This window comes from Cercospora beticola, chromosome 1, assembly GCF_033473495.1.
Source record: "Cercospora beticola chromosome 1, complete sequence".
NCBI lineage: Eukaryota > Fungi > Ascomycota > Dothideomycetes > Mycosphaerellales > Mycosphaerellaceae > Cercospora > Cercospora beticola.
The window spans coordinates 2,304,413-2,330,756 of record NC_088935.1 but is presented as its reverse complement, the minus strand read 5'-3'; the positions used below and the strand labels follow the sequence as shown (position 1 = coordinate 2,330,756).

General features: G+C 53.1%; 11 protein-coding genes across 11 annotated transcripts; 5 read left to right on the top strand and 6 right to left on the bottom strand.

Annotated features, from left to right (window-relative positions):
- Positions 1 to 727: 727 nt before the first annotated feature.
- Positions 728 to 2,779, bottom strand: RHO25_000897 (uncharacterized protein; the record flags this gene model as incomplete). Its single annotated transcript, XM_023593505.2, has 2 exons — positions 728 to 2,387; positions 2,439 to 2,779. The coding sequence occupies 2 exons, from the start codon at positions 2,777 to 2,779 to the stop codon at positions 728 to 730; spliced, it is 2,001 nt and encodes a 666-aa protein (XP_023458723.1).
- Positions 2,780 to 4,995: 2,216 nt separating this feature from the next.
- On the bottom strand, positions 4,996 to 5,692 carry RHO25_000896 (uncharacterized protein; the record flags this gene model as incomplete). The annotated part of the gene is made up of 2 exons (XM_023593504.2): positions 4,996 to 5,500; positions 5,559 to 5,692. The coding sequence occupies 2 exons, from the start codon at positions 5,690 to 5,692 to the stop codon at positions 4,996 to 4,998; spliced, it is 639 nt and encodes a 212-aa protein (XP_023458724.1).
- A 2,361-nt stretch (positions 5,693 to 8,053) lies between these two features.
- On the top strand, positions 8,054 to 11,338 carry RHO25_000895 (uncharacterized protein; the record flags this gene model as incomplete). The annotated part of the gene is made up of 4 exons (XM_023593503.1): positions 8,054 to 8,596; positions 8,651 to 9,500; positions 9,550 to 9,620; positions 9,728 to 11,338. 4 exons carry the CDS (start codon positions 8,054 to 8,056, stop codon positions 11,336 to 11,338), a joined length of 3,075 nt encoding a protein of 1,024 aa, XP_023458725.1.
- A 288-nt stretch (positions 11,339 to 11,626) lies between these two features.
- RHO25_000894 (uncharacterized protein) lies at positions 11,627 to 12,370 on the bottom strand (the record flags this gene model as incomplete). The annotated part of the gene is made up of 1 exon (XM_023593502.2): positions 11,627 to 12,370. The coding sequence occupies one exon, from the start codon at positions 12,368 to 12,370 to the stop codon at positions 11,627 to 11,629; it is 744 nt and encodes a 247-aa protein (XP_023458726.1).
- A 357-nt stretch (positions 12,371 to 12,727) lies between these two features.
- On the bottom strand, positions 12,728 to 13,408 carry RHO25_000893 (uncharacterized protein; the record flags this gene model as incomplete). Its single annotated transcript, XM_023593501.2, has 4 exons — positions 12,728 to 12,862; positions 12,925 to 13,029; positions 13,080 to 13,222; positions 13,282 to 13,408. The coding sequence occupies 4 exons, from the start codon at positions 13,406 to 13,408 to the stop codon at positions 12,728 to 12,730; spliced, it is 510 nt and encodes a 169-aa protein (XP_023460005.1).
- Positions 13,409 to 13,896: 488 nt separating this feature from the next.
- Positions 13,897 to 14,867, top strand: RHO25_000892 (uncharacterized protein; the record flags this gene model as incomplete). The annotated part of the gene is made up of 2 exons (XM_023593500.2): positions 13,897 to 14,316; positions 14,367 to 14,867. 2 exons carry the CDS (start codon positions 13,897 to 13,899, stop codon positions 14,865 to 14,867), a joined length of 921 nt encoding a protein of 306 aa, XP_023460004.1.
- A 250-nt stretch (positions 14,868 to 15,117) lies between these two features.
- RHO25_000891 (uncharacterized protein) lies at positions 15,118 to 16,218 on the bottom strand (the record flags this gene model as incomplete). The annotated part of the gene is made up of 1 exon (XM_023593499.2): positions 15,118 to 16,218. One exon carries the CDS (start codon positions 16,216 to 16,218, stop codon positions 15,118 to 15,120), a length of 1,101 nt encoding a protein of 366 aa, XP_023460001.1.
- A 663-nt stretch (positions 16,219 to 16,881) lies between these two features.
- Positions 16,882 to 21,199, top strand: RHO25_000890 (uncharacterized protein; the record flags this gene model as incomplete). The annotated part of the gene is made up of 4 exons (XM_023593498.1): positions 16,882 to 17,061; positions 17,112 to 17,364; positions 17,421 to 18,394; positions 18,443 to 21,199. The coding sequence occupies 4 exons, from the start codon at positions 16,882 to 16,884 to the stop codon at positions 21,197 to 21,199; spliced, it is 4,164 nt and encodes a 1,387-aa protein (XP_023460000.1).
- A 441-nt stretch (positions 21,200 to 21,640) lies between these two features.
- RHO25_000889 (uncharacterized protein) lies at positions 21,641 to 22,176 on the top strand (the record flags this gene model as incomplete). Its single annotated transcript, XM_023593497.2, has 3 exons — positions 21,641 to 21,781; positions 21,884 to 22,042; positions 22,102 to 22,176. The coding sequence occupies 3 exons, from the start codon at positions 21,641 to 21,643 to the stop codon at positions 22,174 to 22,176; spliced, it is 375 nt and encodes a 124-aa protein (XP_023460003.2).
- Positions 22,177 to 22,534: 358 nt separating this feature from the next.
- Positions 22,535 to 23,113, bottom strand: RHO25_000888 (uncharacterized protein; the record flags this gene model as incomplete). Its single annotated transcript, XM_023593496.2, has 1 exon — positions 22,535 to 23,113. One exon carries the CDS (start codon positions 23,111 to 23,113, stop codon positions 22,535 to 22,537), a length of 579 nt encoding a protein of 192 aa, XP_023460002.2.
- A 690-nt stretch (positions 23,114 to 23,803) lies between these two features.
- Positions 23,804 to 25,591, top strand: RHO25_000887 (uncharacterized protein; the record flags this gene model as incomplete). The annotated part of the gene is made up of 2 exons (XM_023593495.2): positions 23,804 to 25,254; positions 25,306 to 25,591. The coding sequence occupies 2 exons, from the start codon at positions 23,804 to 23,806 to the stop codon at positions 25,589 to 25,591; spliced, it is 1,737 nt and encodes a 578-aa protein (XP_023459997.1).
- Positions 25,592 to 26,344: the final 753 nt, after the last annotated feature.

Genomic DNA, 26,344 nt, shown 5'->3' with positions numbered 1-26,344 from the left:
GAATGTTGCCCAGATGAAAAGCGCTATGACCGGGAATTTTGTGCATATTCGGTGCGCTGGTGAAACAACAGGAGCACGAGAGGCTGGAGTACGTGCGAAGCACAGTGAAAAGGACGAGACTTGTGTTCATCGTGAGCATCACCACGCACAGCGAGGCATGGAGTATAAATCCTGAATGTACAACTCAAACGATCTAAATCCATGCTCAATTTACGCTATCGATCCCTAATATCCAAGAAGTAAGCAATCTATAGCTATTTTGACCAATGAATAATATACTGCACTGCAGTGTTTCGTTGCTGCCATCACCGCGCGTAGATCATGCCCCTACGCTCTAAACAACTTCAATATTGTCGTCTCAAATCTGATATGTCTCTGTGTCAAATGTTTTGGCAACTCACGACCTGATTTGAACGTCCGAAACGATGGAGTCCACATCAAGCTCCGCAGTTGAATGTGGATGGCGTTCTGGATGTTTCATTCAGAAATTGAATGCATGCAGCGGAAGCGGCAGCGACACCACCCTTGCTGAACATCACGATGGTACATGAATTTTGAATCTGATCTGTCTGAATTGATGAACGTTCAAGTATACTGGTCATCAATTTTACTATTATGTACACGCTTTCATCTGTTGATCATAATCTATGTCGCATGAACGCTACAAGATAAGTCTGCCGTCCAACCGGCCAAGGTATTCTATACTCAAAAACATGCTGATCAAGACTTATTTCTTCAGATCCTGATTCAGCTCCTCATTGCCCTTCTCTTCTATTATCGGATGCGTGGTACCATTTCCGTTGACTTGCTTCGCAGCTGACTTTCCTCTCGTTCTCTCGAAGAAAGTGCTGACTTCGCTGGACCAGTCATCATCATCAACCTCATCTTGTGCACCCTCCTTTTCTGCGATTCGTCGCGCCATGGCTGCTTCCCAGTCTGCACGCATCTCCTCCACTCGCTGCTTGTAGTCTTCCTCAGCATCGTAATACTTGCCAACGCCCCACATGCGCTCCCATAAGGACAGGTGCTGAGGATGAATGGCAACTCCGTGATATTCGTTCTCGCGCCCAGCACGAATGAAAGCCCAGCGTCTCTCTTGCTCCTTCAGATCGAGACCAGTGGTGTCTGGCAGGAAGATCCAAGTGATGAGTGCACCTGCAAGACCGAACCAAGGAACAACATAAAATCGTGTTGGCACATCGATGTAGTTGTAGAGAATAGCTGCAGTGAGTGCGCCTAGCTTGCCAACTGCTGCACTGAAGCCATGAGCAGACGCGCGGACCGGAGTTGGGAAAACCTCAGCGGCAACCAAGAAGGTGACGGAGTTAGGGCCGAACTGGTTGAAGAATGACGACAAAAAGTACATTGCCATGAAGGCGTGAACTCCAGCGCCTTTAGCGTAGTACTCATAGTCGAATGCTGGAATGATGAAGCAGATGAAGTCGCCCGCAAAACCGACGATCTGCATCCACTTGCGGCCATAGTTCTTGTTGTCGATCAAGAAGGAAGCGAGGTAGTAGCCAACGAGGGAGACACCAATGTTGAGCAGATTCCAGAGCCAGTTCGTCATGACGGAAGTCGTTTGGCCTGATAAGGTTGCGATGAATTCGGCTTGGAAGAGCTTGTTGCCGTAGAAGAAGACATCGTTGGCATACCAAGCGGCGGAAGTTGCGAAAACACGCCCTCCAAAGTAGGTGAAAGTGTAGCCGAGAGATTTGACATCGTAGCCAGTGACAGAGCCCTTCTTCTTTGCTTGCTGAAGAACCTTTGACGCGGATCTCATCTTGTAGGTACGGTAATACACGAGCCAGAGCGTTCCAACGGCAGGGATTGCGAACGAGACGCGGTAGGTCCATTGTACGAGCGTCTTGTTGTATGGTGCTCCACTCTTACCGCCGTGAAAGATGAGCAAGAGAAGAATCAAAATGACTTGATTGAACCATTGGCCCCAACCTTGCATCAAAAAGGCAGACGTGACCTTGCGTCCGCGATGAAGACGATCGTCCCGTGTGGAGATCTTGCCGGCTCCAACAGCATTTTCCATTCCAGAAGTTGCGGTCATCGGGTATTCTCCTCCAACACCAATGCCGTAGAAGAACAGGGACCAGACGTAGCAGATGACCCAGCCATTGAGTGTAGTTCCCCAGGAGGCTGTCAACATGATGAGACCGAGAAACATGATGACTGCATCCTGGATGAGACCCCATCGGCGGCCGATCCAGTCACCCAGAACACCGACCAGAATCTGGCCTACGATAATTCCAACGATCTCCAGATAGTCGACAGACTGCACCCATGTCTTTGTGCATACGGTGTTGCTCTTCCAGCAGTCAGGAAAGGCGGCCTGAAAAAGAGGCTTGACGTTTCCAATGGAGAAGAGGACGTATCTTTGTAACTGATTAGCTTGAGAGCAGAGCCGAGCAAATGTCACAACTCACCCCTCCAAGAGAAGACCCATGCCGGGGATCACCATATTTCTAAAGTAGTAACCGACAGGACTCAGAGGATCGGCCTTCATCATGCGGCCAATGCTCTGCAATTCACTCTTGGCCTCTGCGGAATCAACCTTGTTGACGAACTTGAGCCGCTGACCGATCTTCATGTCGGCCCAGTAAGTGCCGTTCTCGTCATAGCTGTCGTCGGGAAGGAGGAGAGATCGAAACACTTCTGACTCGTTGGCCTTCATGTCTCCCAGGTCGGCAGTTGCCACGTGCTGGCCGCCCATGTTGGGCCCATGAGGTGCGGCAATGCCATAGTCTCGCATCGATGAGTCGCCCATGGCTGGCGATATGGCAGGAGCTTGGCGACAAGAGGCGTTAACAGAGAGCAGTTGTTTTGTGGCCGCGGACAAGCTCCTATAAGTATGTTAAGCTTTGCGCCTGGGCGCCGTCCCGTGCTTGTGGGCGATAGACTGGGCACTGTGTCCGGCGGCGTGGGATTCAGAAAGGATTCGAGGTGAGGATGGCAGGCACGTTGCAGTGCTGTCAGCTCTGTATGGCTGCGCCGGTGATCCTCGGAAGCAGCGGCAGGACAGGCTATGTGTGTGTGTTGGGTGGCACTGGTCTCGGAGGGATGCTGGCTCGCAGAGATGGGCTCGAGGGAAGGCGCGACGGTCGACACTCGGCAGTCGCCAAATGAAGGGCCAGCGCCGGAGGAAAGATGAGGCAAGAGCGCAGTGGGCGACGAGGAGGGTGTGACGGTAGTGATGAGCAGCGCGCACTTGGCACAGATTGACTTCGCCGGTTGAGATTGAACTCTATTCCCGCAGCCCGAGTCCACTTCGCAGCGGAGGCGTGGGACGGTGGCAGCGTGCAGTAGCAGTCGCAGTGGGCGTGAAATTTCTTCGCTGCCCGCAGTGGCTCTGGACGCTCTTCAGCAGAGCGGAGTGTCCACTGCAAGGTCTGCGCGTGCCGATGGCCGAGCGCCGCCAGGGAAGACTGGCGCTCGTCCATCCAAGCTCGCCCAGCATCAGCGAACCAGGCGTGGCATCTGGAAACAAGCAGCCGCCGCGGCGTGGCATTGCAGGGGCTTGGCTTGTATCTGATGCCGCGCACATGGCCGCGCCGCCTCATCATCGTCTTCGGCAGCGCAGCAGACATCGCCGACGACGTGCTGATCGCAGAGAGAGACATGTCTTCAGATGAAGTCTGGTCAGCCAATCAGAGCTCCGAACGCGCCCACGTTCTGGAGGACTGGACAATAGACGTCTGTGTGCGGCAGCGTCCGCCCCGAAAAAGCGGCCTTCCTCCACTTCTAATTGGGCGGATCTCGCCGATGCTTCGTGCGAGCCAACGCGGTGCACAGCTCTCTGCTGTATCTACGTGGATCTTGGATATTCGCTTGCCCTCACGGACAGGCAGTGGCCAGACCAAGCTTTACGCCTGCTGGCTTGGCGGACGCCTCTTTTCTCGAGTCTAGAGCTTGGATGAGCTTGGGGTCAGCATTGCTCGACGACATGCCACTACCTGGCGAGCTGCCAGATGCGTCCCCGAGTAACTCATCAAGGCTGCAAAGCATGAACTCAACATGCTCTCTTCTCAGTTCGTGAACACGAGAGAATAGCATGCAGCGTGCCGAATCGATTGACCACATGAGACGAGGTTCACTTCTCCCGAACCTCTCGCGCTAGCTGACGGCAACAGAGCCTCATTAGCAATGTCCCAGAAGGGCATGAGGCCACGCCATCGCTGGCAGGGCTGCAGCAATAAGCTTTTGCGGTTGTTCATATTTCCCGAAATAGCTATGTCCGGCGTCTTCACCACAGCCGAATTCGACACGAGCAGCTTGCAAAAGACTTGTTGCTAGACCTATGCTGCATGCGTACGGCATCGCCCAATTATGAAGACGAAGCCCAGCGTGCGTTCCAAACGGTGAGAGTAGGGCACGAAACCCGCCTGGATTGTTGATATATCGAACATGCGAGCAGCAAACATTGCCATTCGCATCCTCAACATGATCACGCACATGACGTTCAAGTATCAGAACTGAGCCTATGATATCGGATATCCCAACGAGCAAGCTCATTTCAAGCTCTCATACGTGAGGCGCCATCCAGTACGATGAAAACATTGTCGAACAGGACACCACCAACGAGCAGTGAAGGAGACCAATAAATCTGCGGCACGATGGCAGCCAGTCCCTTTGTGTCGCTCAGATACAACGAAATTGACCCTGATCTGGATGAAACATGCGTGACGTGGAGGTGCCGATCCATCACCACATTTCTCACAACCTGAAACGCGAATAGTGAAATTCATCAAATGGTCTTTCGCCTTTCATTGTCATCATCGACTGTATGTTCTCTGTGGTATCTATACGCTAGGGAAAGACACGATGCAGGTCATTACCATCCCATGGGCGACCAGCCCTGATGCGCCGTGCCCAAAACTTTCAAATGTACTCGAGTGCCTCCTGATTTAGGCCTCCACGCTTTCAATTCAATGGTGATTGTAAGTTACAAAGTGCTTTTGATCCATCGTCGCAGCAGTGAGTCCTCTATGCGAGGAAAGCAACGACGGCACCGAAGAGAGCGGCGACACCACCGCTGACCTGGAGTGCGCTGGCAGCACCAGTGGCAGTGGCTGGAGAGGAGGTCGAAGCACCACCACCGACAGCACCGGCCTCTGTTGATGAAGCGCCAACAACGGATGTGATGGTTGCGGCCGAGGTGGCAGTGAGGAGAGTGCTGTTTCCGCCGGCGACGGGGTATGGGGCGCTCTCGACTGGTGGAGTGTATGCAGCTGGAGTGGTAGCCACGACAGGAGTGGTAGCTTCGACGGAGGTTGCTGGGACTGGGACAATGACCGAAGACGACGAGCCGTAGCCAGCTGGAGCAGAGGACTCGACTGGAGCAGCCTCCGAAGAGTAAGCTGGTGGTGCTGGGGCCTCAGATGTGGCGGCGACTGGGGTAGTCTCTGCGGATGGGATGCCGTAGCCAGCTGGAGCGGTGGCCTCGGCGCTGCTCACTGCTGGAGTGTAGGCGACTGGGGCGGTAGGAGCTCTGAGTAATCGTCAGTACATCGGCGCGGTCGAAGCACAGGTTAGGTTGTGAGTCTCACTGAATCTGACCATCTGCGATCTGCGAAACAACGTAGCCGCTCGGCTGGGTATCGTCGTTGAAGTTGCTTCCATCGTCGACCGATGCGAAGGTGGTGCCAGCGGCGGCGAGAACGGCGATGACGGAGTAACGCATTTTGATGTTGTTGAGTTGTTGGTGATTACGTGATTAAGTCGTCCGTGAGAAGTGGTGTATTGGAGAGAGAAAGCTGGTGCTTATAGCGACTGTGAGTGTGCAAATGCAGCGAACGAAGGATGAGAGTTGTAAGTGAAGGTGGTTGTCGTTGGAATGGAAGAGTCGTGCTTTTGTGCGTGGTTAGCAGCAGCATGTTCGAGACGTGCGACGCCAGGAGAACGGCTAGCTTGAAACAAAGTGGGTCAATGTGGCGCTCCGGCATCATGTTCGCGTAGCCGCGACTCTGCCGTGCTTTCAGGAACAGGAAAACATCGACGCTTTTTGGCTTTCCGCGACGACTCTCAAGCACATGCAAGCTTCTCTCACATTCTCTGATCGTCAGCGATCGCGCCTTGTCGCGACGCAACGCGTACGCATTCCAGCGCTTTCTGGACGGCGCTCGCCAGTCTGTTCCGGCGCACAAGTGAAAGCCTCACGTCGTAAGGCGATCGGTTGGCGTCCGGCGTGGAGGAGTGGGCCGGATCTATGCTTAGCCCACAGGGGTTGCGTATAGTAACCCACAACCCAAGAACTTGATTCGAGGCCTTTCGCCTGCCACGCAATGCCGTCCCAACGTTGGGTGATTCGCGACCGGCCTTTTAGCCTGCTGTGGCACGTTGAACGGGATGGCAGAGCACGAATCACACAGAGCCCTACCACATAACAGCATCTTCGCTCCCGATGGCGCATTGTATTCCGGCAGCACAGCGCTGATCTCCTCAGCAACCATTGTAGTCGCAGGGCTTCATGTCGCTCGCCAAGATGCCGTACTTGGCCAATATGTCGCAAATTGAGGCCTGGTGCGAGCTAAAGTGCGTTGTGATTTCGGGCTGTGCTCATCAGACGTGTCCAAGGCGCACGAAGCGAAGATCTCTTCCACGAAGGTCAAGCAATTTCTCTCGCGATCATGGCGAGACTGAGGAGTGCCACGGAGAGGCTTCTGAAGGTGTCATTTGTACTTATTAAAGACATTGCATTCTTCTGATCTCGAAGCGGCCTTGTCGAAGGTGTCCAGTCAGTAAAGCTCTCACGCCGGCTTTACGCATTGGTGGCCGGGAGTCGCGGAATGGTCGTGGTGAGATGAGCGCCAAATATTGAGCATCGACGAGAGCTCTCAGAATAGCTGAAGCCGGATGGCAAGCAGCATAATACAGGTGGCTGTGGATCTTGGTTACCACGGCGAGACGCAGCCTTCAGGAGCCTGCGGTGCCTGCGTCTGCCGTGTCTCGTCGCGTGAGCGGCATCTTCCTTGACAGCCCACACCCCGATGCACGGCATTGCGCGTAGTGTGGTGATTGTATACAAACACTCCCGCTCTCCACATTCGTTCGGGGTCGTGGCTCCATCAACGCGTCGCACAGCTGGCGTGGCAGGCGCGTACACGCGCGGCGCTGTCTCGACCTGGGCAGCGGCTCCGTTCGGCGCGAAGACGCTGCCATCGGAGCTCTTCGGCGGCCATGGCGAGCTGGTGGGAGTATTCCGTTTTCAGGCCTCTTGGATGGGAACACCTTCTGCGGACGATGGTTGCTGTTCAAGAGGTGCAGTCGCTCCCTCAGACAACGTTGCCGTGAGTACGAGATGACGGGCCACTCCTTCCCGAGACACTTGTGGCTGCCTGGCCTCGGCTCTCAGCATCGTCGCAGCGCAATCACGAATGTATACCACTGACAACACACGTAGCACAGATAACCACGCCGCACCCATTTCGGAGATCGAACACACGACATCATCGATTTCATCCTGGTTACTACGATTGTCATCATGGTTGTCGCATCCACGGATGTCCAGGCTTTTTATAATGGCAGGAATGCTACACGCGATAGCAGGCCGCCATGTCACGACCCGCGTGAGTATGAAGGAGATGCTGTCGGGCATACCACACTGCAATCAGCGAACGAGCACAACGTATAGACCGGAAATCACGCACTTCGCGACCATTTCATCCGTTCACACGTTCTAACGCATTGCTCGCTTCCCTCCCATTCGAAGGAATTCAGTGGTGATGCAGGACACGCCTTCAGCATTTTGCGGCTAGGGCCATCTTCGCTCCGAAATGCCGAGCTCTCCATGAAGGCTCGTATGAAGAGGGTAACTATCGTCATGTGTGCCCTGATGATCTGCCTTTGGAGCCTGCAACATGAGAACGGCTCCACATCATGGCCTTTCATCCCGCAATCCCCGCATGGCCCTCCGCATTCGACGGAGAGCACTAGCAGCGAGCCTGGTCATCACTGCGCCGAATCTCGTGTATGGCCTATAAATGTGTCCGTCGTGTAAGAATGTCGAAATCAAGCTGGCCAAGCCATTTCTTGTCAATCCGCCATGGCACCAAACCGGCTCCTGAAGCTTGTCACAACATCTTTGTCGTGGTCAGTCATAGGACATGCGTTGAACACTGATGATCAGACTGGTTCCTCTGTCGATTACGGGACCTTTGAAGATCCTTCATCCAACGTCCGGCCTCGCTTCAGATATTGGATTCCAGATGCCTCGGTGGATCTGGACATCGTGGCTGATGACTTGCGCAAAGTGAAAGATGTCGGTATGGGAGGAGTTGAGCTGCTTGGCTACTACTTATATGGCAATTACCCGCAGCAGATCGAAGAAGGCGGCCCAGTGCCTGTCGACTGGACACAATACGGATGGGGCACTCCAGCATGGAAGAACTTGACGGATGCCGCTCTTCGAGCAACGAAAAGTTTAGGATTGATAATGGACTTCACCATTGGCCCTAACCAAGGCGCCGGTGTTCCTGCCGAGCCAGACGACGAGGGCATCATGTGGCAATTGCTTCCATTCAACACAACTGTTCCAGTCGGCGGCACGTTTGACGGTGTTCTGCCAGGATGGGGCTCAGGCCAGTTTGTACATTTTCCCCTTCGTCACTGAACACGAGACCAGACTGACGTCGACATATAGGTATCTGCATCGACCGGGCTTGTTACTTCCAAGACGAATGCAACGTGGTATGCTGCACCTGCGTGGCAGGGTCAGCAGTACAATGGCACCCGTCAAATCCTTGCCGACGCTTCGCTAGCAGACGTCACGCAAATGGTTGACTCAACGACTGGCCGTCTGCAACTCTCCTTGCCCAACGATGTAGAGGGTACTGGATATCAGATCTTCGCGTATTACCAAACCCGCTCGACCTATCTGGAGCAAGCCTCGCCCATCGACTTGAACACCAACGTGCCACAGTCGCCAGTAACGACTTACGTGCAGAATGGCTCCAGAGTGGTTGATCACTTCTCAGCCAAGGGTGCCAAGCTGATCACTGACTTCTGGGAGCAACACCTGCTCGATGGTGACACCCGAGATTTGATCAGAGAAGTGGGAAACTTCGCCTGGGAAGACAGCATGGAGATTGGAGCAGGCACTATCGCCTGGTGGACGCCAGGATTGCTGGATTCATTTCGCTCCAATCGCGGCTACGACTTGAACAAGTACCTCCCTTTGATCTTTTCCTTCAACACTGAGGCTAACGGGCCCCTTGCCTCTCCGGACCGCTTCTACACCGACGGCGATGATCAAGGTCAATCGTATGTGAACGATTACTGGCAGACCTTGACCGACCTCAATCGTGACTATCTCGACATCTTGAGGGACTGGTCGCAGGAGACTTTGCAGTCACAATTCTCCGCCCAAGTATCCTACAACCTACCCATGGATATGCTCGCCAACATCCCGTCTGTCAATGCGCCTGAGTGCGAATCTTTGGGCTTCGATCATGTTATTGATGCGTATCGTCAATTCTCGGGACCGGCGAACTGTGAGTATCATGCTTAGACGACAGTTGATCTCGCTGATACTTTCTTCAGTGGCTGGAATGCGCATCATCTCCTCTGAACTAGGCGCCCAACGCCAAGAAGTCTATTCTCAGACTCTCCCGGTAAGTGAACTTACTAGAAGTCATAGGTCTTGCCCTCGACCATGGCTAGATTTCCAGAGGAGTCTGCTATCTGATATATATGCTTATCATCTGCCTTGCACGTTTAGGAATTGATCTGGGACACAAAACGATCTGTCGTTGGGGGTGTGAACAACTTCATCTACCACGGAATGCCCTACGCCGGCAATTATCCAAACACAACGTGGCCAGGCTATACGACTTTCAGCTACCGCTTCAGCAACATGCACGGTCCACGGCAGCCTTACTGGAACCACCAGAAAGAATTCATGGATTGGACTGCTCGGACTCAATGGATCGCACAATCTGGAACACCCAAGATCGATCTGGCTTTCTGGCTCAAGAGGAACGAGTACTTCGACGTGCCTTCAGTTTATGATCCGAATGACTTACAAGATGCTGGGTATAGCTACGAGTACTTGAGTCCTGATAATTTCATGCTACCGGATGCGGAAGTGGTCGATGGCGTGTTCGCTCCAGAGCGACAGGCTTTCAAGGCACTCATCTTGAGAGGAAACGATACGCTTACTGTCTCTGGAGTGCAGAATCTTGTTGCTTATGCTCAGGCCGGCCTGCCCATCATCTTCTCTGGAGGCATCCCGCAGAATTTGACCGGGTATAATGCGACCGGCACCGAATACGTGCGATCAGCACTCTCTACTATTGTGAGCCTGGGAAATGTTCACGTGGTTCCGTACGACAACCTCGCATCTTCCCTGCAGGAGCTAGGCATCACACCTCGCACGCGGGTCCACTCAGAACGAGTGTGGAATACATATTGGCGCGAAGACTCAAACGTGAACGTTACGTATGTTTATATTTACAACGATGCTTGGGACTCAGAGCTTGGTGGTGGAGCCTCGAAAGGCAGCATTACTTTTGAAGCTACAGGTGTACCATACGATTATGATGCTTGGACTGGAGACGTGAAGGCCATCCCAGCCTACCAGCAGAGCGCTACGACAACAACTATCGAGTTCAGTCTGGCCGGCAATCAGACGACTATAATCGGCTTCCACCACAACGAAACAGTGGCAACCGGGACGAGAATGCTCTCTGCGCCACCAGAGGTCTATGGCGCAACTCCGGATGAAACTGGGCACCTAGTCCTGGCAGCCGGCAATGCAACACAGCCTGTGCTCCTTTCCAATGGCACAATGCTGTCATTGCCGATTCCCGCCGCGCCCGTCCAGCTCGATGAATGGTCCTTGATCGTCGAATCCTGGGCGCCTCCACAAAATCTGGAGGAAGACCAAACAAAACCGTCTCTCTCCAATTCCACGTACAACGTGACCAGACTAGAGCCTTGGGGCACAATCTCCGAGACCCTTCGCAATGTCTCCGGCCGTGGTATCTACACAACGACCTTCGAGTGGCCGCCTTCGAATGGAAGCGCAGATGGTGCAATTTTGAATCTGGGCGCGATCGTGAACACTGCCAAAGCGGAGATCAATGGACAATCGCTCCCACCCCTTGATCCAACAGACGCGAGAGCCGACTTGGGTGAATACCTGGTTGATGGCACCAACACGCTCGAAGTGGTTGTTACCACCACCCTGGGAAATGTTCTTCGAACCGTTTACGAACAGGTCAAATCCAGTGGGACCTTGTGGCTCGGACCTGTACCATTCGAGCAGGATTATGGGCTGGTCTCGAACGTGACCATCGTGCCCTATCTGAGGACGGTTGTAGCTCTGTAGATTACTGTACTCGGTAGAGCAAATATTCGGCATCGGCAGTTCGCGTTACGCTCCTCAACCCTCGCTGCCAGCCTCTAGCATCGTAGAAGTATACGTTCCACGCATGTGATAATGGCACAGTTAGCTTCCGGTGTGTCTTTCGCGTACACCGTGACTGCTCGTCCGATCGCCAGTGCACTTAGCAAGATGGATCATTTTCGAGGTGCTTGTTGTGCTGATGGCCCGCAAATTTTTGGCCCAGATTGTTCGTTGCTTTCCAGCTAACACGGGCTGTACATGAGTCGTGGCTCAATGGTGATTGACTCCGCCTCCTACACCCTTCTCCCAACCATGTATGCTCTCCTCAATATTCATCCAATACCTCAACTTCACAGCCTCTTTCGCCGCAACGTCAAAGTCAGCGTTTGCAAACGCATCCTCCAAAACCTGCACGCTATCTGCAATGCGCGCGTTGTTCTCTTCTCGAATACTCGCTAAATCCTCCTCATTCTCAACCTCTTCGACAGCTTCCCTCGCTTCCATGACTTCCATCAATAGCTCTGCGTCTCCGCCGCCTGCAGCATCCATTTTTGCGCTCTCGTCTTCCACATCGATGCCTTGTTGTGCAAGCAGGTACTGCGCGCGACGCAAAGGGTCCTGTAGAGTCTTGTATGCTTCATTGATCCTTGCGGACAGCGCTTCGGCATGTGACTTGCGCTCAGCTGGAGCGAGGTCTGGATGAGCTTTGGCTTGCAGCTGGAGGAACTCTTTCCGCAGCTGGCGCAAGTCAGGAGTGAAGGAGGCTTTGGGAGGAGGTCCCGATGGGAAGGTCTGCGGGAAGAAGTCGTAATGTGTCTGCGGTGTTTGAGGGATGGGTCGTTCGGTCGTGTTATCGCTGGAGCGGAGGCGAGACGCGGCGAAGGAGCGATGTTGCGTGCCATTGACGGCGGCTCTGCATGTTTTGCATACGAATGGCTGTCGGGCAACGTGTTGCCCTCTAAGTGCGACCGTGCCAGCGGCCTTTTGTAGCCGTGTTCTCAATTGTGTGCGCATGTTGATGCAGCTTGATGATGCTGATGAGTGGAAGCTCTCTACAACTTTTTGGGGACGTGAACCGAGATCGGCTTGCCTCACTTCCTTACGTCACCACCTCGATCACATGAAAACACAAGTGAAGTCTAATAACACAGGCATTTGCCTGATATCGAATACTGTGGACTTTCCAATGATGTCTGTCTGCCTACAGTATATCTCTGCGCGGACTTCGCAGTGCTCACCTTTGCCGCCCTCCGCATCTCCTCGCTTACATGCTGCGCATTCCCCGAGCCATGAATGCGACCAGTCACACTCTCAAGCAGTTCTCGCCTTCCACAGCATCGTGCGTGTAACAAGCTGCTGGACATCACAATGCTACTGTGAAAGTCCGTTTGCCAGCTGGTCCGGTGGCAAGAGCTTCTCCGGACCAAACGACATGGGCAGGAGCTGCTCGAGCGTCATGACCGTCGACTTTCCATCCTTGTCATACATGAGAATCGGCACACTGGTCTATGAAGACGCTTCTGTCAGCAGATGGACACGATCATGTTCTGATATGTTACTCAACATACCTCGCAAAACTCCCGGATGAACTGGCGGCACATGCCGCATGGGCTTGCCGGTGGGCTGATGTCTGTTGCAACAGCTATTGCTCGGATATCACCTTGCTTCGCGCCCTAATGTCGTTCAGTGTCATGAAAGCAGAACCCGGGTTTGCTTATCTTACATGTTGGACGACTGCAGTACCAATTGCCGTTCGTTCGGCACAGGTGCCAACGGGATATGACGCATTTTCGACATTTGCTCCCAGGACGACTTCACCGCTCTTCAGCAGCAACGCAGCTCCTACTCTGAAGTGCGAATATGGGCCTAATTCGCAGCATGAGTATTGAATATCATAGTCGCCAAGCAGTGCAGGGTGAACGCACAATATGCCCTTCCTTTTGCCTCAATGCACGCCTCGGACAACTTCTGGACTTCCGACTGCGACAGTCCGTGAATCAGTGCGGTATCATGGCGAGAATGTCCTCGTTGGAAATCAGACGAATCGGACATGGTGGAGGAAAGGGAAGAGAGGGAAGGTTTATCTTAGCGAGCTTCTCATCAAGGTTGACCGGCTGGAGAACATGTGTCCCGCTGGCCGCACATTGGAGACCGTCCGTGGCATGACAAAGCGACCAAGGCTACTGGCACGTTTCTGCTCACCGCCATAGCAACGGCGCCGAAAACACGAGCGCGACGTGCGAACTTCACGCGATTGTCTGCTCTTACATCCAACCTTCTAGAGCAGAGAAGATACTCGGGCAAGTGCTCGTTGCTGAGCTGCTGTGGCTGCATGGTCACACAAATGCAGGCTTATCCTTATCAGTAGCAGTGCTGCTTCTTTCTCCGTGGAGGTCAATGTAGGTTGCATCACTGATACGATGCGGTCCTGACGAGATTGTCAAAATGCACTTACTCGCAGGTCTGAGTATGCCGCTCCATATCGTTACCTCGCGCAAGGTTGCTCCTTCTCCGCCGAACAGAGCAAGAGACTACGAACCATGGCCTCTGTAAACGGACACTTCGATACCACGAATGACTCCTTCTCACCTTACCGATCCGACGGGAAGCTCTATGGCTTCGTCTGCATTGTAACAGGCGCGACGCAGCCAGTAGGGAGGGCAATCGTGACAGAATTGGCAGCACACGGCGCAGCATGCATCTATGCCTGCTCATCCACACCACAAGATGATATCGGGGCACTGGAGCAAGAAGTGAACAAGATGCACCCAAACACAAAAGTCATTGGATACCCGTTTAAGCTCGCAGACGAGCAGGACACTTTGGGGCTGATTGACGACGTGCTCAACTCTTGGGGAAGACTTGATATCTACATTACGTCCTCTGGATTGCTTGGTCCTGCGTCGATTGCGGATACCACGCCTGCGGCTTTACATCGTCTGTTTGAGGCGAACAGCATGGTAATATCCATCCAGTGAGACTGGAAATGGGCACAGCTAACCTGATACAGGCACCTTTCTTTGCTCTGAAATATGCACCACCAGCAATGCTCAAGACCACGCCGAAAGGCAACTATCCCAATGCCACACCAAAAGACCAAGCGTACGGATCAATAATCGTCGTATCTTCCATTGCCTCTACTACAGGCGGATGCTGGGGCCCAGCCTTCACTATGGCATCTCACGCAGCTTTAGGCGTCGTGAAAGCCGGGGTCGCCGCTCTGAAAGGCACAGGCGTGAGGATCAATTGCATCTCGCCAGGTACGGTAGACATTGGCGTCGATCTGGAGAAAGTGGACAAGCGCGGCTTGGAACACCAACTGCCACCGTCGAGCCTTCAGAGTAAAGAGACGCAGAAGCAAATCATTGGACTGGAAAGAGCTGGCAATCCAATCGAGGTTGCCAAGGTAGCTGGCTTCCTTGCAAGTGGGTTTTCATCATATGTGACTGGCGCGAACATGATTGTGGATGGAGGGAGTAGTGTGATGAATCCTCTCACGATACCGATATAGACTGAATATCAAGCGCGATACATGCTGTAGTTGAGCTTGTCCATGTGGAATCACTCCGTAGCCTGTCATCCTGTTCCTACCAAAAAGTGCCGACAATGCGAAATCATGGTAATGCAATCCTCAACGCCATCGCTGTAAACTCGTCAAAAGCATTGCTGGAACCCCTTACACGCTCATAAAGTGTGATAGAAAACTTCTAGTTCAATGCCCACGCTCCGCTTTGCTGCCCATAAAGGACGACAGGAGATGTCTAATCCAAGGTCCCCCTCTTCTTTGCAGCGCGAACTTCTAACCAGGTGAGGTACTGTGGGTTGCGTGCTGGTTTAGGTTTGCGCCCTGACCGGCGAGGTTCATCCTGGAGTAAAGCCAGCTCACTCATGTCGTAATCGCCCTCTGCGTCGTTCTGTGAAGCTGACTTCGTATTTTCTGCTGGAGTAGACTTGGTAGTCTTGAACATGCTGGAGATCTTGCGCGGAGAGATCCTGACAGCGGCAGCGGACGTGGTCCTAGTGCGTTTCGAGGGCGGCTCAGACTCTTCAGGACCAGAGTCTTGTATACTGGAGAGGTCGGAAAGTGATAATAACTCTGTGGCAGCGGGTGCAGAGCGCTTGCGAGGCTTGTGTGGTATGTCGCTGCTGGTTGAGCTCTGTTGTTCGCTATTGGTGCTATCCGTTGCTGAGCTTTTGCGACGACCTGCACCTTTGGCTCCTTCCGTTACGACTGAGAGTTTGCTGGCAGTGAGTGAGTGCAGATGCGCCGAGAGGTTCGGTGAGATGCCTTCTCCTCCTTCAGTCAAACGCCGAAGCAGTTCCTCTGCAACCTCATCGTTGGTCCAAGCTTCGAAAGTGCTTCTGCTGCCGCTGCGCTGAGTCTCCAGTAAGTAGAGTCGTTTGAGCAATTCCTGTACGACAGGGTCAGAATCATCAAGGGTCGTATTCTTCTTGCTGATACGGTCTAGATTTCGTTTGTGCTGATCCAGTTGCGACTGCATAAACGAGAGCTTGCCCGCGAGTGTGGCGTTCACATCTTCGAGCGCCTTCACCTTTGTCGCCAGAGCAGCGTCTGAGTGCGAGCTGGCTCTGTTGTTCGGAAGGCTGCTGTTTATCGATTCCTGTGACTTGACGTGGTCTTCTATCGTCTTAAGACGGAAGCGGAGATTCTTGGGTAGTCGTTGTTCTACGATTTGAACGCGGCCATCAAGTTCCTCATGAGATAAGGCCAGCTTATCGTGAGACGTGGCCACGCCTTGTAGCGTGTCCTTGATCTGTCGTCGCAACGCCGTCTCCAGTTCGCCGAAAGCTTCATCATCAGTGGTGGTGTTGTAGTTTGGTGAGGCACTACTGGTAGCCATGATTCACTGTGGCGTCTGCGCCAATTTGTCGTACAATCGTAAGAGCGTAAGATCAATAGAAATATATCATCCGACCGGGACAAGGATGGAGAAGTGCGGCGGAACTTCCTCCAGCAGAACGGCCTGCCGTTTGCAGCTTCCAGTGGGCGCCGACTCAACACGAATCTTGAGGGATCTCGGTCTGTGGTGGAATTACTTGTTCCAGGCAGAGTGTCGCTCATCAGATGTTCAGCCGAACCGCGCGATTGTCGAGGGGTAGCAAGTGCAGGCGGTGGCATCCGAGTGAGGGACAGACGAGGTTATGTTTGGCCGAGAGCGGCACGGCTGCCAAGAAGTGAGCCGATGCCAGCCACCTTCGCGACGTCCCTCTGACTTCCGCCTGACTGCCTCCTCGTCCTGCAAGACCGTTCGAATGACTGCCGACTGTCACTCAGCGCGAGGCGAGGCGACTATATACACAACACAGGTGAACGAACCGCAGAAGTCGCCAGCGCGTCAACGGCGCATGTAGCTACAACTTTCACGTTACGCAGCACGATCGCCTTGCATTGACGTCCAATGCTCAGGCCTGATCCGCGAGCAGGTTGGTCTGGTATTTGCTTTCACCACTGACATTGACATCGCGACTACGGCTATCTCACTTCAGTGCAATCAAAGCTCATAATGGAACCTCAACCCGCAGCGCCTCCCGACCATGCCGTCAAGCTGCGATCTTATCAGCAGGAAATGCTGCAGCTGAGCCTCGAGAAGAACATCATCGTCGCCATGGACACCGGATCAGGAAAAACGCACATCGCCGTCGCTCGCATTCGTGCTGAGCTGGAGCGTATGACAGGCGACGATGTAAGCCAGCCACTTCACCAGTTTGCATCGTCTTCTGACCTTCAGTTCAGCTCATCTGGTTCTTGGCACCTTCTCGAACTCTGGCAGAACAGCAGCACCACGTCTTGAATACAGAGCTTCCTGCTTATGGCATTCGTCTACTGACTGGAAATGACGAGGTAGAGAAGTGGACATCGCAACAACTCTGGGATGCAGTCTTCACCAATGTCCGAGTCGTCGTCGCAACGCCAGCCATTTTGCGGGATGTCTTGACCCATGCTTTCGTCAAAATTTCGAGACTTGCTCTTTGCGTGTTCGACGAAGGTAAGTCGGAGAAAGTGTGCCAAATTCGCCCGAACTCATCACAAATCGCTCTATAGCGCACAGGTGTACAAAGAAACATCCGATGAACCAGATCATGCAAGACTTCTATCGACCAGCGCAGGCCAAGGGCGAGAATGTCCCTCACATATTAGGCCTGAGCGCCAGCCCAGTCATGAGCACAAAGGCTGGCAGTCTTGAAACAATTGAGTCAAATCTTTTCTCGAAAGCCGTCACACCCAAGGTGCATCGAGCTGAATTGGAGAAGTATGTCCACCCCCCGGAGTTTCAGACGATTGTGTTTCATGGCTGCGGACATTACGACCAGGCAGACCCACGCAATGTTTGTGCGGCATTGACGAACGCTGCTCGAGCCTACGATATCATGAATGATCCATATGTAGTAGAGCTGAAGGAGCACATCGACGGCAAAGCTCAAGAGAGACTGGAGAAAGTGCTCATGAAGCGCGACACTTACTGTCTGCGGCAGCTCCGGGCACTGGAATCAAGAGCAGTCGCACTCCAGGACCAGCTCGGAGTAGACATGGCTCAATGGTATGTCTCTGCCTGCATACAAAAGTTCAAGGCGCAGCCTGTCGAAACCTCGATTCTGCTGGAGCTTAGTGACAAAGAGCGAGCGCATCTCTTGGCGATTACCGATGCTATCGAGCAACAAATCGCTTCATTCTCCATTCAAGGTGACATCGTGCTCAGCGACAAAGCCTCCAAGCTCATTGCCACCCTTCAGCAGCATGCTGATGCCACGGTCCGGTGCATCGTGTTCGTCGAGCAACGTGTCCAAGTCACTGCTCTCGCAGAATTGCTCCGGCAAATGCCCGCGATGCGCGAGCTCTACACAGTCGCAGCTTTCGTGGGCACGTCAACAAACACAAATCGCAAATTATCACTCGCAGACTTGGTGGCGCTCAAAGATCAGGAGAATGACCTCCAGGCATTCCGAGAAGGACGCAAGAATTTGATGATCGCGACCAACGTTCTGGAGGAAGGCATAGACATATCCGCGTGTAACTTGGTTTGTATTATACTCCAACCAGCGGCCACATTTCTGATCTTCCTTTAGGTCATCTGCTTCGATGCACCGAAGAACTTGGTGTCGTTTGTGCAGCGTCGTGGACGGGCGAGGAAGGCGAATTCGAAATATGTATTATTTGTGTCCGAAGAAGAGAACGCCCGGGGCCGCAAAGGGTGGTCTGCTCTCGAAGCGGAGATGAAGGCAAGGTATATGGACGACTTAAGAGCTGTCGTCATCGAAGACCCAACTACTGAGCCCCAGCGAACATACGAGGTGCCTTCGACCGGCGCGCTACTAACCACAGCAGATGCCAAAGCACATTTGTATCATTTTTGCAGCGTGAGTATCTCAGGAGGTACGAAGTATGTGGACCTACGACCAGAATTCAGCTGTCACGAAGATCCTAAGACAAAGCTTTGGAAGGCGGAGGTAATTCTGCCTACATCGGTCCACGCGAGTATGCGGCATGCAGTTTCTTCGAAGGCATGGGAGACTGAGAACGACGCCATCAAAGACGCTGCATTTGAGGCATATGTCAAACTCCATCGAGGAGGACTGGTTAATGACAATTTGCTTCCGCTTGTCAAGGACTACGGTCCTGAGCCTGACACTGAGCATGTCAATCAGCCTTCGATCTTGCAAGTCTCGGAGCGTAAATCGCCACTCGGGGAGGCATGGCGCAGTGCGAGTCCTAGCACGAAGTGGAGTTCGTCCAAGATCCAGCTTTTGCTACAAGGCGAACTTGTTGTCGAGTTGACTATGTGGGTACTCGGCCAGACACCCGTTATCGATTCTTTCGATCTTTACTACAACAGTCACAAGACCTACCAAGTCAAGGTAACAGCTTGCAGTCAAGGAGAAGTCTTATCGGACGAGGCGCAGACTACGCTGAGAGCCTGCACAGCTACGCTCTTGGCCAGGGCGTATGGCCATCGGATGTCGGCCAGCCAAGACGACTTCGCTGTGCTCTTTCACTCGGCGGATATCATCAGTGTAAGCATTGCAGACAAGCAACCAGAACAAAATCGAAGCGCGGAGATCATGCTCGTTTCGATTTCTCAGGTGGAAGATGCTGGCTTGGTGCGCGTGGCATCCCAACAGGGGCGCTCATACTTTTTGCACAGCATAAACCAGGACACAAGAGAACTGAATCTCACCGCCTTTCCCAAGCGAAAGGACTTTCTACATCCCGCCGTTGAATATAGCGTTGCACACACGGCAAGGAACATCTGCAAGGCTGCGGAGTGTACAATTGATGCACTTCCAGCCAAATATGCGCTACTCTCAGCTTTTGTGCCGTCTATCTTGCGCAAACTCGAAATAACTCTGATCGCGCAAGATCTTGCTCAGAACAAGTTAGGGACAGTCGGAACCTTGGAACTGTGTTCACTTTTGGAAGCGATCACCTCACCTGCCGCGCGAGAGCCTTACGATTACAACCGTCTGGAATATCTCGGTGATTGTATCCTCAAACACTGTACGGAATTGCAATTAATGGCCCAGTACAAACACTGGCCAGAGGCATACCTCACGCATGAGAGGGATCGCATTGTGCGGAACAGCAATCTCGCGAAAGTAGCGATTGACTCTGGACTTGACCAATACATACTTGCTGCACCTTTTACGGGAAGCAAGTGGCGTCCGCCCTACGCAAGTGACATGCAGGCACCAGACACACGCCCCATGTCAACCAAGACTCTAGCAGACGTCGTGGAATCCTTGATCGGAGCAGCATATATCAGTGGTGGCCTTGAGAGGGCGTTCTGCTGCATCAAAACGCTTTTGGCCAACGAGATCTGGGACGACCGGAGTCAGTGCATTGAAGTGCTGCTTAAGGAACTGCCAACTACTTCCATTACAAATCTTGCACCACTCGAGAAAATTATCGGACACACGTTTGAGCATCCCGCTCTTCTTGTCGAGGCTACCACTCATCTCTCTTTCCCATTCAACCGGACGGGCGTTTCATATGAACGTCTTGAGTTCTTGGGAGACAGTGTGCTCGACATGATAGTCACACCGAAGCTCTTCGCTCATGCAAATAAGCTCAAGCACTGGCAATTGCATGGAATGCACGCGGCCTTGGTCAACAGCCACTTTCTAGGGTTCTGCTGCTTGCAGCACACCATCTATGACGAGACTTTCCAGGTCGTCTCGGATCAGTCTGGAGGATTCCGGACGCTTGAACAGCAAAGAGAAGTCCACCTCTATGACTTCTTACGCGCTGCGCCTCAGCTCAACAAGGACAAGAACGCTACGGCTATCAGGTATCAAGAGCAAAAAGAAAGGATCAACCAAGCACTCCTGACAGGTGACGAATATTATCCATGGGTGGAGTTGGTGACGCTCTCGCCACCCAAGTTTTTCTGTGACTTGATCGAGGCTACTCTCGGTGCCATCTTCATCGACACCCGTGGTAGCTTGGATGCATGTGAAGCCTTTGTCGAACGCATTGGTGTTTTGAAGATCATGCGGAGGATTCTCGATGACAATATCTCGTGCGTTTCGCCCAAAGAGATGCTGGGTATCTTGGCAGATCGAGACGAAGTCAAGTACACAAGCAAGACTAACGAAGGAGAGAATGGCAAGAAGTCGTGGCAGTGCTTTGTGAAAGTTGGTGAAGAGGATATAGCCAACGTTGGCGATTGCAGTACTAGAGAGGAGGCCGAGACTAAAGCCGCTTATATGGCATGCAGCATTTTGCGGACCAGAGGGCATGGAAGAGCTGAGAGTAAGAAGAGAAAGCTGGATGAAGCAAGCTTTGAATCTGGCGAGCAGATGGAGATCGAAGAAATGGCAGACTGAGATGTTGTCATGGACTGTAGTATTCGAGGACGACGAGCAGGTCTACTGAATGTGTGTTAAAAAAAAAAAAAAAAACGCTTTTGTGGACTACTGTCAGGTATCTCCATTGCACGCTCTCTTCTCTCAATGACTTAGCAGGATCCCAAGTCAATGGCCAATGTTCATGCTACTCCGTGTTGCAACTCGTGCTAATGGTTGATCACGGTCTGGGCGGAGAAGCCCAGTCCAGGAAGACCCTCCAACAGTTCGTCTCGGGTTCACCCGGAAGCATCGAACTGCAACAGTGCAACTGCAGACGCGTGCCTCCCGAGACCCATCAACAACAGCTGACCTGCAGCTTCAAGCTTACTACTACAGAGAGCTCTGTACCTCGGACGAAATACGATGCAGTCCCTCATCTCCTCTCTGAGGCGAAAGCCTTTGAACGTACTGCGAACGACAATGGCTCTCGGCGCACGATCTGAATCTTCTCAAGCCGGAAATAACTTCGTGAAGCGGTTGACCTTCTTCAAGGTAGCCAAGGAGGAGGACATTCAGGCCGTCTTGAAAGAATACGAGATTTTGCGAAAGAATGCTTTGAAGGTCAGCTTCCTCCCTCTCGTTCTCCTGCATAGCAAGGAAGATGCCAGAGAATGGTAAGCTTGTGCACGTCCTGTCTTGTGCTAAATCATCATTGTACGACAGGACGGCAAGCCGTACATTGTTTCGAATGTTTCTCGACGCGTTTTGAATACATCGTCGCCGCTCAGCGAAGGCTATACGATAGCTTCGCAATCGATCTTCAAGAATCACGAGGATCACGAATTTTATGACCAGAAGTGTGAGGCTCACAAAGAGCTGAAGGTAATATGTGATGTTGTATACCCAGGAATCAATGCGTGCCCTACTGACGGCGTTGCCAGAAAACAACAAGCAGAGTACGGACGGGTGTCATGACAATAGTTTCGGAAGGCCAATGGCCGGAGCCAAAACTATAAACAAGGTTCGGGCGCATGTCCCAGCACTCTTTTCGCCAACTTTTCCAAAGTGCTCTTCAAGTTCCCGTGTTTCTATAAGCCGTCCACAATTGGAGTCCCAGCAATTTTGACTCCTGCGGAGTATCGGAAGGGTCTGCGGTGCCCCTCAATTTTTTTGCTCCAGCACGGGTCCCGGTAGCGATAACTTACGAGTTCCCGGAACTGGTTGTTGGCATGGCCCCTTGCAAGGGTGACTGTCGTAGTCATCCCATAGGAATTCGACCCGCAATCCTCGCCCGGTTCCGCATCGTGATGCCAGCTGAAGCTCTCAACCTGTGTGACTTCCCCAATCAGATTGAGGACATCGGCCTGTCTGTGTTCATGGTTCAAGCTCAATATCATTCACCAGATCCCAAGTCGGCACCTTCGTCTTATCGAACGTCCCGATCGCTTTGCCGTCGAATCGGTGTTGTGCCGTTTTCTCCTCAATGTACCACAATGCTGAATGCCGAACTGTTTCCCACTCTATGACGCTTGCTCCCAGAATGCCGTCTTCACGGGTAAGTCTGTCGAGGACGTCCTTGGTCCAGCTAACGCTGTTCCACCCGCCGGCGTCGCTGTGCTTTTTCACTCTCGTGCCCCGGAGAACGTCCATCAATCGTTCTTTGTCGAGCACTTTCCCGAGGAGAAGGCGAACGACGATCATGTCCACCGCCGTCAACCAGACTTTGCGCTCCTCAAAATGGTATTCTGTCCTGATCGTGTACTTGTCTTTGGTCTCGTCAATGATGACAACGTCTTTGGCATGACATTTCGTGCCTTGCGAAGACTTGTTCTCATGTTTGGGACCGATTAGGAAAGCCCAGTGGTATTTGTCTTCTTTGCCCGGCATCACGGGCTTTGTGGAAGCAGCGCGGGTGTAGAGGGCGAGGTAGAAGCGGTCTTTGTTTCGAGGCATGGTCGGTGAGCACATAGTATTGAAAGAGAGGGCCAATGAGGCCCGCGAAGGCAGCGAAAAGACGAAGGCGAAGCTGGATAAGACGTGTTATTTGGCATAAAGGGCCTGCCCGGAATTGCACAACAGGAGCATGGAACAGTCTCCAAGACAGCTACGAGTGCGAAAAATGGGCTGCGTAAACAAGGTTCAAGGAAGTGTTGAGAGCGAAAGCCTTGGTCTGGATGAGGGAGACCTAGAGATGCTTTATAGAGCGGCAGCATTATGCAAAAGCTTGCCACGAGGCGCAGACATGCCTGGTCGAGGTTGGGGGCAGGCCGTGGCGTGAATATGAATACGATCTCGGCAGATCATGGCTACACCTGGTTGCGTTCGTGATGATGCTGGCGGGCAGCACGCGACATCTTGGCTTGAGGCGGATATGTACTGTGAGAGGTGGTACAAGACGCGGCCGCCAGATAGACAGGTCCGCCCGGTCAGCGCCCAAGATGATGTTCTGGCCGAATGTGGGAGCGGAGTCTGGCGGTGCTGGCGGTGGAAAGGATGGCTGACTTCACTTGCGACTGGGGGCGGTCGTTGGCGGAGCCCCACTTCGCGTGTCGAATTACGCGCCAAGACTTGCATTGTGCAGGCTCGAATTTTTGACAGAGCACGCACCCCGCCGCCAACAACATCACCACCGCCATCTCCACCATGCCTGGACTTCCACCCGGATTGCTCGAGGCCATCGAGGCCCTGCCCGCGTCGGACACATGGGGTCCACCAACCACCAGCGAAACGACGCTCAACGGCATCCCATATGCGCCATTTTCCAAAGGCGACAAGCTCGGCCGCATGGCCGACTGGACTGCCGAAGGCAAGGAACGTGAAGGACGCGGAGGACGCCAGCAGTACAACAACCGATATCGCGACCAGGTGTACGGCGCTTCGGGTCTGCAGACTGCTTTCCAGATCGAAGGCCAGAATGAGGAAAGCTCCTTCTCCCTAGTCGACCGCAGCGCACCGACAACGCGGGGCAGAGGATTCGGGAGAGGTTCTGCCGTTTTCGGACGCGGACGGGGCGGTCGTGGTGGTGCGCAAGGCCAAAGAGGTGGGCGCGGCACATTTCAGCGTGTTGGAGGTCGTGGTGGAGCACAGCAATATGACTCGCGAGGCGGCAGAGGCGGGCGCGGTGGACGCAGAGGAGGGTGGAAAGACTGGGATAAGCCACAGCGGAATCGCGAGGCTTCAGTGCAGCCTAAAGACAGCTGGAGAATGTTGGATGAGATCGACTTCAACCGCCTGCAGAAGCTCAATCTGGACACTGGCGAGGGCGAGGATCTGGACGATTATGGCTTCTTGTACTACTATGACAGGTCATACGACAAGCAGCCAGGAGCCCCAACGAGCGTGAGGAAGCTGACAGTGCTGGATCGTGCTGCGTACAACGTCTCGACTTCTTCCGATCCGGTCATCCAAGAGCTGGCTGAGAAGGACGAGGCACAGATTTTCGCCGCCGACAACATTCTGTCCATGTTGATGTGCGCTCCTCGAAGTGTATACAGTTGGGATATCATCATGCTCAAGCAGGGCAACAAGATCTTCATTGACAAGCGCGAGGGCAGCAGCCTTGACATGGTTACTGTCAACGAGAACGCAGCTGATGCCCCACTGGAGCTGAGCGAGGGCAACAAGGACCAAATCAACGCTCCAGGCGCTCTCAAGGAGGAGGCCACACATATCAACAACATCTTCCCTCTGCAAGTCGTGCAGGAATCGGAAAGCTCGAAGCGCGACATGAACCACGAGCACCCATTTTACGACCCAGCTTCCGAGACCGACCCTCCAGCGAGCAAAGCGTACAAGTACCGCCGTTTCGATTTGTCCCTCGAGGCTGACGCGGAACCCCTCCATCTCATTGTTCGATCTGAACTTGATGCAGTGGTGAAGAATAACATCTCGGGCGAGGATCAATTCCTCACCATCAAGGCGCTGAATGAGTTCGACAACAAGGCGCAAGGTAGTGGAGGCGCCCTTGACTGGCGAACAAAGCTCGCATCACAGCGTGGTGCCGTTGTTGCAACGGAAATGAAGAACAACTCGTGCAAGCTCGCGCGATGGACCACTCAGTCTATCCTCGCAAAGGCAGACCTCATGAAACTTGGGTGAGTGTCAAAGAACATCTCCTCATATTGCTTCCAACTGACAACTTTTAGTTTCGTTTCACGCGCCAACCCCAAGTCTACCACCGAGCACGTCATTCTCGGTGTATTGGGCTACAAGCCACGTGAGTTCGCATCTCAGATGAACTTGAACCTCAACAACGGCTGGGCTATCGTTCGCACATTCGTCGACATGGTCATGAAGGAGGACGACGGCAAGTACGTCTTGGTCAAGGACCCGAACAAGCCTACCATTCGCCTGTACAACGTGCCTCCAAACACATTCGAGGAGGATGAAGTCGAGGCGCAGAGTACGATTCCAGAGAACGATGATGAATAGATGGGAAATGCATGCGGTACCGTGTATGAGGGGCGGAAGAAGCAGGAGAAGAGGACCTAGCCTCGTCGTTCGTGTACGAAGCGTTTTATGGATGCACGTCCGTTATGAGCACTAAGCATAGATGCGTGGCAGACTGCACGAAAAATGTCACACCACGTTGATGTCTCGCCAAATATCTTGTGCGACGCACCTTCTCGACCCAAATCACCTGCATCTGCATCTGACCCGAGAGTAGGAGTCAGCCGTGACCTGAAGAAAAGCACCAAGCTAGACCTCTTTGACAATGTAGTACAACTGACGGGCAACATTGGCTAGCGTCCATGGTATCATGTCCAATCGAGCTGTGATCTGGGTCAAGGGCTGCACAGGCGTTCATGCGACGTGAGCTAGCGTTCATGGTTTATCGACCAGTCAATAGCTTGCGACGTGCCTCAATCCTGGTCGAGTGTTGGTTGCACGAACATGCAGTCAGCTGTGTGGGTGTGCGGAGTTCGCTGTGTGCTGTCTCAGACGAAGAGATGTGCAAGTGTTTGAAGTTGCTCAGTAGTGATGTTGATGGTAGATTAGTTCTCGGCGTGAGAAGTGTTCTTGTCAATATATAATTGAACAGAAAGTCATCACGCTGATCTCGTTTCGCTCCAATGTAGAAAAGGTCGTACGAACGACATTGACAAGTGTCCAAGGATGTTGCCAGACAGCCAAAGCGTCTGTTCGATCATATTGATTGTCAATATAATTTACAGTTGTTGAATA